Below are 13,675 nucleotides of genomic sequence, written 5' to 3'. Positions count from 1 at the left end.
TAAGATCTCGCTTTGGAGTCTCTGGGGCTTCAGTTTGAGGCAGGGCTTCAAGCTGCTCATGAGCTCTGGGATGGCATCGGTGCTTACGCAGCTTTACAAATCCCGCCAATGGGGTCTTAGGCATCTAAGCGACTTGGGCACCTACGGGATTTGGTGGCAGCTGAGTGGCGGCAATGAAAATGTCAATGGCACTTAAATGGTGGAATTGTGTGCTGTTATGATAATTGGGCCAACAAATTTATCCTAATTGTAAGCTCAGTTGTAAAAGAATATAAAGTTTATATGAAAATACATTAACCTATAACAACATATATTGATTGGAAAAGGTACAGAAAGGAGACAAAAAAACTTAGTCTAAACAAAAAGGCCTACTGACATGGTTCAAGGCCTATGTGAAAATCATGTTTGGTATAAAAACAGAAGATATGGAACTGGAAATTAATGAACCAAGACTGGTGTGTCGGATATTAGGCCTAATTGGTGGACTAAATAATGAGGGGCTGGGCTATTCCTCCTATCATTCACTTTGTGGGACCTTACAGAAAGACTTTGGGGGGGGACACTAGGCAAGAACAGATGGAGGCTACTGCTGTGAGTTTCACCATCATGGCTGCCATCCCACTGTTTCTTGGGACCCTGGGCATTCATTATCCCGATCCCAAGAGATGTCCTAACCAGACCGGGCCAGAGAGAGGGATGCAGATGACATTGCTACCCTTACCAGCTATAGCTGAATCCCAAACACACGTAAGATTGAAAAAGTTTTGTCTTTAAGAGCAGCAGCAGCAAAAAAAGCTCCCACCCATCTCAACTAACTTCTCTTTTACCCAGTTATCAGTTATTATCATCTTTAACACCATGTGACCTTTTCCTTCTAAAACTCTCCCCAGCTAAAGGTAAATGAACAAGAAATGCTGTTACAGTGAAAGCCTTATTTAACACTTTACATTGCAAATGCTTGAACTGTTTTTCCTTCTTTCCTTTATTTTTAATACAAGGTTAAAAGGATTTTAAATGGTATGTTTGCCATGGCATTAAGCAGGCTGTGGCCTCTGTATACAAAACACTAGACATTGTTTAACATTGTTTAATGTTGGACAGTGACTGGGTTCTGTTAACAGCCTTGGCCCATATAGTCCATCTAACTTAATACAATAGTGCCTAAAGAGGCAGATAGGCACCTAAGTAACTTTAAGGATCTGGGCCACAGACCTTGTAATGCTAAGTGGAGCAGAGCAATGCCAAAATACCTTTACTAATCTGAGCCTAAGTAACTAAATTTTTTACTCTACATGCTTCATTCAAATTAGGGCTAATGGGAGCTGTATGCATATGTCATCCACACAACAAGAGATAAATCTATTTTCTTTTTTAACACTACCATAAAATGCAATTAGCAGAAGCACTGAACACCTTCCAGCCTCAAATAATCAGTTCTGTGTTATCTTCAGTTATTAATAATCTGATAGTACCTAGATTAAGGAAAAAATATTGAGGGCCTGATTTGGAGAAGTGCTGAGCACCCACAATTTCAACTGAGGTGAACAACAGCAGGTACTCAGCACCTCTGAAAACCAAGCCCTTTTTAGCAGCGTAATTATTACTGACAGGAAGTAAAAAAACGAAAATAGGTTTAAATTTCAGTCTTGTCTTGATACAATTGGATTTATGGCTGAGTTGGCAGCCATGAACATAAATGTGAAACTCGATGTGAACTAGCTATGGACGTGAATAGCAACTCAACTACTCTGGAAAAACTAATTTTTAAACGTACGGATTTTTCTGTCAGAGGATTTAAAAAGACTATTCACTCATAGTCTGAAATATGGCAACAGTTGTGGGATTAGTTTGATCTGTGTACTTAAATTGGGGAGATAATCTGCTAAATTACTTAGCAATCAAATGGCAAAGACCCCTTAATAGTCACTGTGAGCTCTGTTACAGTCCTCTCTTCTTGTGTTTCATATTAGCCAAAAATCTCTTTGGACAGTCAGGTCTGAAAACTGAGCAGTGCCAATGCTTTATTGGACTAGCAGGCTGGGAATTAAAACATTATTCCTTTCCCCAGGTACTGCATTTTGTAACTGTCTGATGGCTGTTCCAGGCGGTGGATGCACCACAGTTGTGCTGACGAGGTTAAATAAAGTGGAATGTCCTGAAGACCACACTGGAAGACCACCTAGTCTCTTTGTAAAAAAAGCAAACATTCTCGCAAACTAATGCCTTAATGGCTGGCACAGTATCACTGTCACGTGCAGCCAGCCAGGAAAAATCATTTCTTTGCCTATGTGAGAAATACATCTGAGATTATAAAAGGGGAAAACGCTTGTGGTGACTTGAAGACACGGCCCAAAGTCAGGGCATGGTAGAGTGGCACTGGTCTAGGAGGAGCACTGGAGAAAGCCTGCCTCAAAGAGGCACAGTCTGTCATGGTGCCACTCTTTACATGTGGTGGAGAGTGCAGTCTGCTCCATTCATTGTGGGGGAGAAGATTGCTGCCTCCACTGTGTCAGCTCTATTCTGCCAGTCAGTGTGAAGGGGGCAGGTTCATGACCACATATCCCCCTGCCACCTTCTCAGCATCCTGGGCCTGCAGAAGCTGCTGTTAGCACCAGGGCAGCAGCACAAGTGGGATGGAGAGGGTAAAGTTCTTCACCGCTAAGCAGCCACTTGAGCCAGTCACAATCTGGGCGTTAAGTCTAATGACTTCCTGCTGTCTGTGCTTCTCTCAGTGTGTGAACAGTTATGATTTAGTTGGGGTTGGTCTGGCTTTGAGCAGGGGGTTGGTCTAGATGACCTCCTGAGATCCCTTCCAACCCTGATAGTCTATGATTCTATGATACAGCAGCGACTCCTTGCACATAAAGAGGTACACATAGAATTGATTTAGTTGGTGTTGGTCCTGCTTTGAGCAGGGGATTGGACTAGATAACCTCCTGAGGTCTCTTCCAACCCTGATATTCTATGATTCTATTATTCTAATCCTTTACTGTGATGTTATCTATCCTCATATTTAGAATGCACGCTTTGGGAACAGTCAAGAGTACAGCCTTATACCAAAGCACTGCATCTTTTACTTTTGAAGAGAGATGTGTATCTTAATTTCTCTGTTGAATATAGTTTCATACTGGTGTATCCATGGAGACGGAGCCTTTAATAACTCATTGCGTTAGCAGGTCAAGTAAGCAAATCTACACAGCGCCATAGCAACAGTCGTGAAAGTAAAATCGAGCCCATCAGTAAAATGTGCAGCAGGGCTCTTTGCATGCAGCATATTAACTGAAAGCACCAGCTGGCTTTATGAATGGACATCGTCCATTTTGAGAAGGGCCAAAATGCAAGGAAAGGAAACAAGCAAAAAAGAGCAATGTCAAAAAATATTTGTTTTACAACATATTTGCTAGCTAGACAATGTGGTAGACAGGACCTGACAAACGTTATCATTCTGCATCTGGTTTTGAAGTCCATGCTAGAGCTAGGCAAACTTTTTTGGCCAAAACATTTTTTCACCAAAAAATGCAGTTTGGAGTCAACCGAAACATTTAGCGAATTGGTAAAACAGTGCCAGTTAGATGCAATAATCCAGTGGTTAGGGCACTCACCTGAGATATGGGAGATCCAGGTTTGAATCTTCACTGTAGATCAGGCCTTAAACTTAAATCTCCTTCCCCTCAGCAGAATGCTCTAACTACTAGGAAATTGGCTATTCTGGGGTGGGTCTGCCTCAATCTCTCTCTTAAAGCTGTTCCAGTTTTGTATAAACAATTGAATAATCAGTTATTTGCACAGCTCTATGTCCACACACAAATCAGAGAGAACAACAAGAGAAAATTCTAGTGGGAACAAACTTTGGATGACATTATGTTTCTACTTAGGGCTATTTCCGATGTCTCTGTTATGTCCACAATTGGGGTGTACACACTTTAAACAAGCAAAGCACATAATCATTTTAAGACACGTGGCATATGTTGGAGCTCTCTCTCTTTTTACTTCAAAGCAGACATTCTAAAAAGCAGGTAGGAAGCCCCCCAAAATCCCAATCAGTTGACCAGTATACATATTGTTCTCTTCTAAACATTGAGCACAATAAGAAATCTGGTGCTCAAGATAAACATAACACAAATGGCTTTGACTCAGGGAACCTGGAATTCACTCACCTCTATTACTCTCAGACTCCCCTAATCATTACACCACCACTTGTGAATACAAACAACCACATCAGCAAAACACTTGTACACCCAGGTGGAGTCAGCAGCAACAAGAGCCGGGTTCAGTATCTAAGGGTTCCTCTCAGCGATACAAAACAGAACCAGCTCGAGCCCCCACCCAGTAATCTGGGAAAAATAACACCATTCCTGGGAGCCTCCTAGAGGCAATACTTCCCAACTTGCAAGCACTGAGTCTGTGTATACCAGGAGAAAACTTGTATGAATGAGAGCTCATTCAGATCCTGGTTTACACACTAATTATTATTAAATCAAAATGTCTGAGACTCAGAGAGTGAGTACGTATGTAAAACCAATGACCACAGGCAAGAGGTTCCATATACCCTTACCAATCAATCCCTTATGTCATTCAATCCATCTTCCATGTTTTTTGTTATAAAACCTATATTTAAGTAAATATTGGGAGTGGACTTAACTTGCGTCCGATTGCAATTTCAATTTTCAGATCAGCACTAAGTGTTCTAACAGTCAGACACATTTTACACTATCCAATATTTAACTTCCTTGAATGCTCCCAGGAATTAGGCACTGATCCTCCAAACTTTTGTACACAAGTAAAGTTAAGCTTATGCGCAAGTGTTTGCAGGATAGGAGCCACAAGTGCATGCCCAAACCAAAGCCCAGATTTATGACCAAATACTATGCTCTTTGATATTCCATTGTTCACAATTATACCTCCTAACAGTGCTCTTGAAATGCAGAAACATTAAAAGAGGTTACTAAGTACTGTAAAATAAATGACAACAGAAAGGGATGTATTTTATAATCAGTCTCCCTGCCCCTCCACACCCCACCCCCTATGAATCAACAAATAAAATCAAGCACAACAATTTATTTTATGGATCAAATTGGGGGGAAACAGCAAGGCTACACCCCAAGTACATCTTTTTAGATATGTTAATTTCACAATAAAACAGAATGTCTCTGCTTTTAGAATATAGTTATACATTTTCTAATGAGCACTGGCAGGATTTTAAAATGCATTTCAACATGATAGTGAAAGCACAACTCGCTATTATTAAAGAACAATGGAACCATTCCCATTACATAGCATCTATTCAAACTAGGACATTCTGTGTCTTTGAGTCTGAACAGCAGACACAGTTCTATTATTTTTTCCATTGTTTGCAGAAATGTGCAACAAACTGAGAACAAACAAAAGCAACCTAAATGCAAGATACAAATGCTGTCATATAAAGCCATTAATAAAACAGCTTCTTTTCCTGCCCTTCTCGGAAAACAAACCTATCATTCTACAGCTTAATGACCATGAGAAATGTAAGGTTCTTCATGGCAATCTATGTATCACAACTGTTCCTAATATAATCCTCTCCTAGGATTTACAGACAATCTGGATACATACAAACTATTCTGTTTTTGGAGTGGGGCACCTATGTTCTGGAGTCAGATGTTACTACTTCTGTCTTATCATGTTAAGCAGAGGAAGCTGACAAAGGATTATCTGAATTATCCAGCCAGGTCTCAACAATATAAACTAAATTAGGGGCCTTTTTGATTATTCACTCTTGGATAGTGATGGACTTATTAGCCACTACACTTGCTTTGAATGGCCTGGACCAAAGAGTAGAGTCCCAGGCAGCCATTGTCCTGTGTTCCCGAAGATGAGGCACCAGATGAAATCAGCAGGACTGTTCAATGTTAATAACCCAGTCTCCTGTCTACCCTCTTCATGACTGTTATAACAAGAACTGGAGAAACCAACACTTTAGGGAAACTGTCCCTTCCTCGTCCTCCAGCTCATGGAAACGTTGTTCTGCCCTTTCCGTAACATTACAGTGCTAGTTGATGGGGCACAGCCTCTGAGTATCGACAGTCAATATAAAGGTGACTTGACTCTAGACTGGTATTCACTCATGTGGAGATAAAACACAATCCTAAACCCCCGTAGATAAATCCCCATCAAAATAGGAAACACTTTCCCCCATACAGTTCACAAATCAACCACCATGAACTTTACCAGTTACACTTTGGATAGTTTATTACCACCTCATTAAAATCACTTGTTACTTAACAGTTACTCACAACAGTAAAAGTAGAACAGATCATAACAGCACTGCACCGTAAGTGTAACATTTACTCAGTGTAACGGCAAGTTGAATGACATTTTAAAATAGCTATGGATCATTAAGCCTTTCACTCATTCATGTGACCTGGATAGGATTGAACTGGCAGCACATAGGTATCAGAGACAGAGCAGGAACAGTGCAAGTGCACACTGCCATTACAGATTAATTGATTCTGGTGTGATACAGTCCACATCTATTTAAAGAAAAAAAAGTTGATGAATGACAAGGCTCAATTCTAAATGATTGCTATTATTGGACCATTGGTCATTACAAGGTCCAAAATGTCCCTAACATCACCATGATCTATTGACACAACTATAGTTACAATCTTTCTACCCAATGAAGGGAAGAAACTTCCTTCCCTAGCTGAAGAAATAACTACCGAGAATTGCTGTGGAGGAAGCATAGTTGATCTTTGGGGACAGAAGCGGGCACCTGTGCCTCATATTGCTCAACAAAGATTATTTTAGCTATTTCCGGTAGTAAGTGATTAGCTCCAAAAGGAATCTCCCTCCTACGCTGGACTCAAGATGCCCATGACACTTTGAAAGCAAGACCGTAGGTCCTGGATTTTCTGAGTAGAAATGCAGAGCACTCCCACTAGATCTATGTGCCAGTCTACAATTATGAATATTTAGATACTTAAAATTGAATGTAGCTTTGTGCAACTTTATCAGGTAAATACTGTATGATGCTAAAAAGGCATTTTTAATTCAGCTATATTTTAATTCAGCTATATTTAATTCAGTAAATCCCTGATTCCTCTTTTTTTATTACGTCTCTATAAATTTATCATGAATTACAAACTTAGGGCCTGACTGCAAATGCCTTATTTACACTAGTAAACAATTTTTCATAGGAATGTTCCCATTGAAATTGGACAAGTGAGAAGACACAGAACTCAAAAGAACAAAAAACCTGCCAAAGTTCTTAATAAGATTTTCATGTGACTTGCAGGATTTAGAGATGGGACTTATCTGGTGTCTTGTAGGACATTCTCCTGTCAGAACTCTTCTCTGCAACACATTTTCTACTGTTTTTTATTACTGAGAAAATCAGTGACACCCAAATAGGATTCATGAATCCTGAGATGAAAAGTGTCATGACTCTTTGCCAGGCAGGCTAATGTGGATTAATGCCATAGTACTTATTGCCAGTTTCTCCTCATCCTTCTTGAGAGACTCAGTGCAAATTTTAAATTCTAACACACGCATTAATCTGTATGTTGTGCAATTTTTTTTGAATGAGGGGTATTGGTTTCCTTTTTCAAACTGGTTTGGAAATTCTTCTGTAATAACACTCGTTGGAATCAGATATAGTGCACAATCAATATATTATAAACTGATATGAATAAGTAACATTGCTAAGTATACAGAACTTTCAGTCACAGTTTTATCACAAGGCAGCAACAATGCACTGGGGGATTAAGAGTGGTTCACTAGGCAGACAACATAAATTATGAATGGATTCTTAAAACTTACATTTTTATTAGACAAGAGCCACAGATGGTTTACTACAATATGCTAGTGTCTTATGCTCCAGGAACTGATCCCATGTTGCATTTGACTTTTTCAAATGTAGGAAGTAGAGAGAAACTGATAATGTCAGAGCAACAAAAAAATTGTTGGACAACAGCATGGGAACAGGCTTAGAGAAGTCCCAAGAGCACAATCTAACGACTATCCCACACTGAGATTTCTGGAATTATCTAAATATTTGCTTGAGTGTTACTTCTGGAATAAAGGATTCCCTCAGCAAAAATGACAAAAACAACGGACAAATGCCCAATAAGGCGGCAGTATGATACACATATATAATTACATAAGATTAGCTCAGCACAGCATATCTGTAAATTAAGGTGGTGTTAGGGGTGGTTTATTTGTAGCTCCCCCTAAGCAACCACTGTTCTGCTACTCTTGTGTGTAAATCCTATACAGATTCATAGATTCATAGTTTCTAGGACTGGAAGGGACCTCGAGAGGTCATCGAGTCCAGTCCCCTGCCCGCATGGCAGGACCAAATACTGTCTAGACCATCCCTGATAGACATTTATCTAACCTACTCTTAAATATCTCCAGAGATGGAGATTCCACAACCTCCCTAGGCAATTTATTCCAGTGTTTAACCACCCTGACAGTTAGGAACTTTTTCCTAATGTCCAAACTAGACCTCCCTTGCTGCAGTTTAAGCCCATTGCTTCTTGCTCTATCCTTAGAGGCTAAGGTGAACAAGTTTTCTCCCTCCTCCTTATGACACCCTTTTAGATACCTGAAAACTGCTATCATGTCCCCTCTCAGTCTTCTCTTTTCCAAACTAAACAAACCCAATTCTTTCAGCCTTCCTTCATAGGTCATGTTCTCAAGACCTTTAATCATTCTTGTTGCTCTTCTCTGGACCCTTTCCAATTTCTCCACATCTTTCTTGAAATGCGGTGCCCAGAACTGGACGCAATACTCCAGCTGAGGCCTAACCAGAGCAGAGTAGAGCGGAAGAATGACTTCTCGTGTCTTGCTCACAACACACCTGTTAATACATCCCAGAATCGTGTTTGCTTTTTTTGCAACAGCATCACACTGTTGACTCATATTTAGCTTGTGGTCCACTATAACCCCTAGATCCCTTTCTGTCGTACTCCTTCCTAGACAGTCTCTTCCCATTCTGTATGTGTGAAACTGATTTTTTCTTCCTAAGTGGAGCACTTTGCATTTGTCTTTGTTAAACTTCATCCTGTTTAACTCAGACCATTTCTCCAATTTGTCCAGATCATTTTGAATTATGACCCTGTCCTCCAAAGCAGTTGCAATCCCTCCCAGTTTGGTATCATCCGCAAACTTAATAAGCGTATTTTCTATGCCAATATCTAAGTCGTTAATGAAGATATTGAACAGAGCCGGTCCCAAAACAGACCCCTGCGGAACCCCACTCATTATGCCTTTCCAGCAGGATTGGGAACCATTAATAACAACTCTCTGAGTACGGTTATCCAGCCAGTTATGCACCCACCTTATAGTAGCCCCATCTAAATTGTATTTGCCTAGTTTATCGATAAGAATATCATGCGAGACCGTATCAAATGCCTTACTAAAGTCTAGGTATACCACATCCACAGCTTCTCCCTTATCCACAAGACTCGTTATCCTATCGAAGAAAGATATTATTTTCATAAAACCAGTGTGAATTGTTGGGAGAGAGGAATGATGTTATTTATATATTTAATTAAAAATATCCTTTCAAATGGGTGGGAACCATCAAGTTGTACATATAAGTAGATTATGTACATAATCACATGGACTTATTCCTGTTACCCTCGTACTTCCTCCCACTTCCCTCTTATTTTTTCTTCATTACACTCACTCCTGTATATTGTGTTTAATTAGATTATAAATTGCTTGGGATGGGGCCATATCTCCCTGTGCGAGAGAATCACCAGAAACTCTTGCACAGACAGGGTGTAGGAAATGGACCTACCTAACACCAAGAGAGAGACCGGGAAAGCAGAGCTAAACAAGCATTGCCTCAATCCCCACAGCCAGAGGGAAGGGAATAGAGCTCAGCTATCTCTCTCCATTTCAAGAATATTTTCTCCTGCCAGTTAGGAAGAGATTTCAATCTCATTTCACCAAGAAAGGTGTAGTGTGGTTGGTGAAAGGCGCTTGAAATTACTTTCTGTGGCACAGGAAACCAAGAATCAAGTACCACCTCAGCTACTGCCTCTCGCACAGTGGAGATCTGGCACGTCACAACAGCTGATGTGCTTGAGCTCTCAGGACAAGAGTTACAACCTTACTAGAGGAACACGGTATTGTGGACTCACCTATGTACTGGCCCTGACAGCCACAAAATAGGCAATCTGCCTGCATGAAGGAGGCAATCGTAATGAGGACAAAATAATGTTTCTCCAGAATGAATGGGTGAGGATCTCAAAGATATAAGTGTTCTTGTTGCTCAAAGAACTATCACAATTTTAAAAAGTAGTTTATTTAAATATCCAAAGCAAGCCAGTCTGCAGAGACTTATCTCAAATGGAGTCTGCTTCCAGTTGTAAGTATGAGACTATTAACTTCATGTCATACTGTAATGCACATGTAATAATTTGAAACAACAAAATTAGTTAATGTGTCAAGTAACTTAATAATCTTACATGTACAGGGGTCTTTATCCAAAAAGATTTCCAAAGTGCTCTACAAATATTACCTTTGGCTATATTCATATCCATATAACTTTCATTCAACAGACTGTATTTATCTTGCAGCTTTGATCAACTCATGTGCTCTACTCACTCCACTCCAAACAACCCTCCACACTAGGGCACTTGTTTAAACAAAACAAAAAACAACACACAAACATGTGCCATAGAAATGTTTCTTCCTCTCCCCCACAAACAAATATTACACAGGCCTGTGACGCCACAGTTCTGATGATATTTACTCCTGGCTGAGCGTAAGGTTAAAGGTCCAATATCTCATGAGCCACCTGGGTTAGATATAAAAACCTCAGAATGTTAGAAAGACAGGAATTTCCTTTTGCAATAGTAACAGGCATTTTGTCTTCAGCTCTGGTAGACTTCTAGATACCGGACTGTAAAATCATGATATTACGATGTGATAGTAGTGCTGTTCTAGAGATCTCTAAAATCAGTTATAATTTTGCTTTTCTTATGAGGCCGGTAAACTTTAATTCAAGGCACGAAGGCCTCTTGCTATGGTTTTTTTTTCTTTAAACTCATTAAAACAATTTCCAAAATTGTTTTAATGAGTTTAAAGAAAAACACATTAAAAGTGTGGCTTAACAAGATTGTAATGACATGACATAAGCTTTGAATGACTTGCCCAATTCACTTATGGCACAAAATGATTCTATTATACATAATCACTTTGTTCTCAAAAAGAACTGCAGCTGCCTTCAGGGTATAACATTGTAGTTGCTTAACAGCACCTCAACCCAACAGTCTAAGACAGAAAGAAAGTGAATTACAATATCTAGTTGGAACTGTAGGTGGAATTTAAAATAGAAGATACCTTCCCAAACTGGAATCTGGGAGTGCACCTGAGCTAGTCCACCCCGCAGTAAGTACCTAGGGCTTGATTTTAAGTCCACTGTAGTAAATGGGAAAGCTCCCATTGATTTTAATGGTGCAGAGTCAGTTGGGTCCTTAGAAATCTTTAATGAACGTAAGTGATCAGAGACTTAATTTTACCCCTCATTTGAGAGCTATCACCTTGGTAACAGAGTGCCCTCTAAAACTATGTTAGGTCATTGATTCAGAGCTCAAAAGGAACAGACCTTGTCTACTGAATCATCAACTTCACTTATTAGAGTGTAATACTACTGCTAAAACATTTCACCATTCGGTAAAAAACGCATACTAACAATTATGTTTAACTCTCAACTCCACAATGGAAAAAATGAAGAAAACAAGCCCTTTGAAAAGGCAAACACACAAAAGCCATTTAAAAAGGAGGTAAACAGTAGTGTTGCATAACATTCCCCATACCCCAATTTCCCTTACTTGGGATCTCACATAATTCTCACACCAAGGACAATGTGGTCCAATGATGTTTACATTTATTAAATCTATTATTTCACATTTTATTAAGTTAAAGTTAGTGTCTGAAAACAGTAGTAGCCAAATTACCCTCTTGGATTCACACAAAGAGCTCTCATTAAAATCACACCCACCCAGATGCACACATTTGAGGGTGCACTTATGAGCAAAGGGACAGATATTTAAAGGTATTTAGGCACCTAAACATACAGATAGGTGCCTAGCTGAATTTTTGAAAACTATGGGAGTTAGGCACGTAGGCACTTTTGAAAATCCCCCTAGGTTTCTATCGGCATCGTTAGATGCTGAAATACCTTTAAAAATCTGGCTTAAAGAAGCTTGATACGGAAAAAAACATGTGTTTAAAGAAGTTAAGCAAAGCTCCTTCTATCCCAGTCCCAGAATGATTTATAGGGACGTCACATAGGAAGACAAACAAAAATATGTGCAACTTCTTCTACACAGAAAAATTTGCATTTCAGCTCATTTCACATCACATCTGGTCTTAAACAAATTATATCAAGGTCTCAAATTATTATGTTGTCACTAAAAAGATCCACTACTTACTGCTGTTCAAATCTTGCAGTTAATCATATATAAAGAGCCCAGTTGTTTTTTGGTTCACCAGCTACATAAACAAAATCCTCTGTGCTGCCTGATGAGAACTCTTAAAATATATTGTACACATTGAAGAGAAATTAATAAAATGAAATGATCTAAAATGCACTTACCTGGTTTTACAGGGTTTGTCTTTGTTTCCTTCTTATATCGCGCAGACTGTGGGTTTCCTTCCCCCACCGTTCCAGCATTACATTTCTTTTTGGTATAGTCTCCATCACTGCCAGTACAAAAACTGATTGGACTGTTTCCAGCATCAGAAGGAGTCTTAACGGGAGATACTGATTGGCTACTAGGGCAGCCAGTGTCATCTGAAAACACAAAAAATGAACACAAGATTTGTTAACTAATAAGTAAAATGAAGATGGCAGAAAACTTTTGGACTATATTACACACAAATCAGAAACAGAGTTCTCTAAAACACACAACCTGTGCACAAAGATAAGGCCCATTTTGTTCCTGCGTTCCTGCACCCAACAATTGAACACACCATTTTGTGGGTGCAATATGGTTCTTGGATACCTAAGTGTTATAAAATGCCACTGTAAATATTTGTTTCCATAATTCTGTGAAGGTACAAAATCAGAGACAATTTCTGAAAACCTGGAGCCAAGATTAACCTCCTCTTACTCAGCATGGTAATGGAATATTATAACATGAAGTATACAAATTAAGAAATGTGTTAAAATAAGAATTGATTTATGTGCGTGTGTGCATGTGACATATATAGCCAATTTCTGACTGTGCACCTCCCATATGTATGTATGTAACTATGGGCCAAGAGTGAGAATGGGGCAGCTTTTTCCCCACAGATCCTTCATACCATTACTACGGAAGGGCCTTCAAGTCCAAAGGCATAAGCTGTGTGGTTACAGCTGGCCAAACTGAGAGTGCACTATCAACACATACCCGTTTTGGTGACAGTATGTCCTACTGACTATACAATATATATTAGTGCTTTATTAGACTAAGGCCTTAACACGCTTTGCTAGACTGCAGTTCAATGCACATACCAAATACTTTGGACGACACATTTATTTGGGTCTTTGACGTACACCTGTCTACAGCAAAACATCGCTGCAGATAATATCATGTATATTGTTAATTTTAATTATTTACTATATTGTACAATGCATCTAGGGTTGCTTAAGGATTTTGGTTGGGCATTTTTGTCTCTGTGATGGATAATTACAACTGAA

The 13,675-nt window shown here is 39.4% G+C and overlaps 1 protein-coding gene across 2 annotated transcripts in view; it reads right to left on the bottom strand.

Moving 5' to 3' along the window:
- SYBU (syntabulin) overlaps nucleotides 1–13,675 on the bottom strand; it is a 51,803-nt gene that overhangs the window by 21,955 nt on the left and 16,173 nt on the right. For both annotated transcript variants that reach the window (XM_065399338.1, XM_065399339.1), the window contains exon 3: nucleotides 12,590–12,787. In XM_065399338.1, the coding sequence (XP_065255410.1) occupies nucleotides 12,590–12,787 (198 nt within the window). The remainder of the gene's footprint in view (nucleotides 1–12,589; nucleotides 12,788–13,675) is intronic.

This window comes from Emys orbicularis, chromosome 2 (genome assembly GCF_028017835.1).
Source record: "Emys orbicularis isolate rEmyOrb1 chromosome 2, rEmyOrb1.hap1, whole genome shotgun sequence".
NCBI classification, from domain to species: domain Eukaryota; kingdom Metazoa; phylum Chordata; order Testudines; family Emydidae; genus Emys; species Emys orbicularis.
This window is presented reverse-complemented; position numbering and strand designations above follow the sequence as displayed.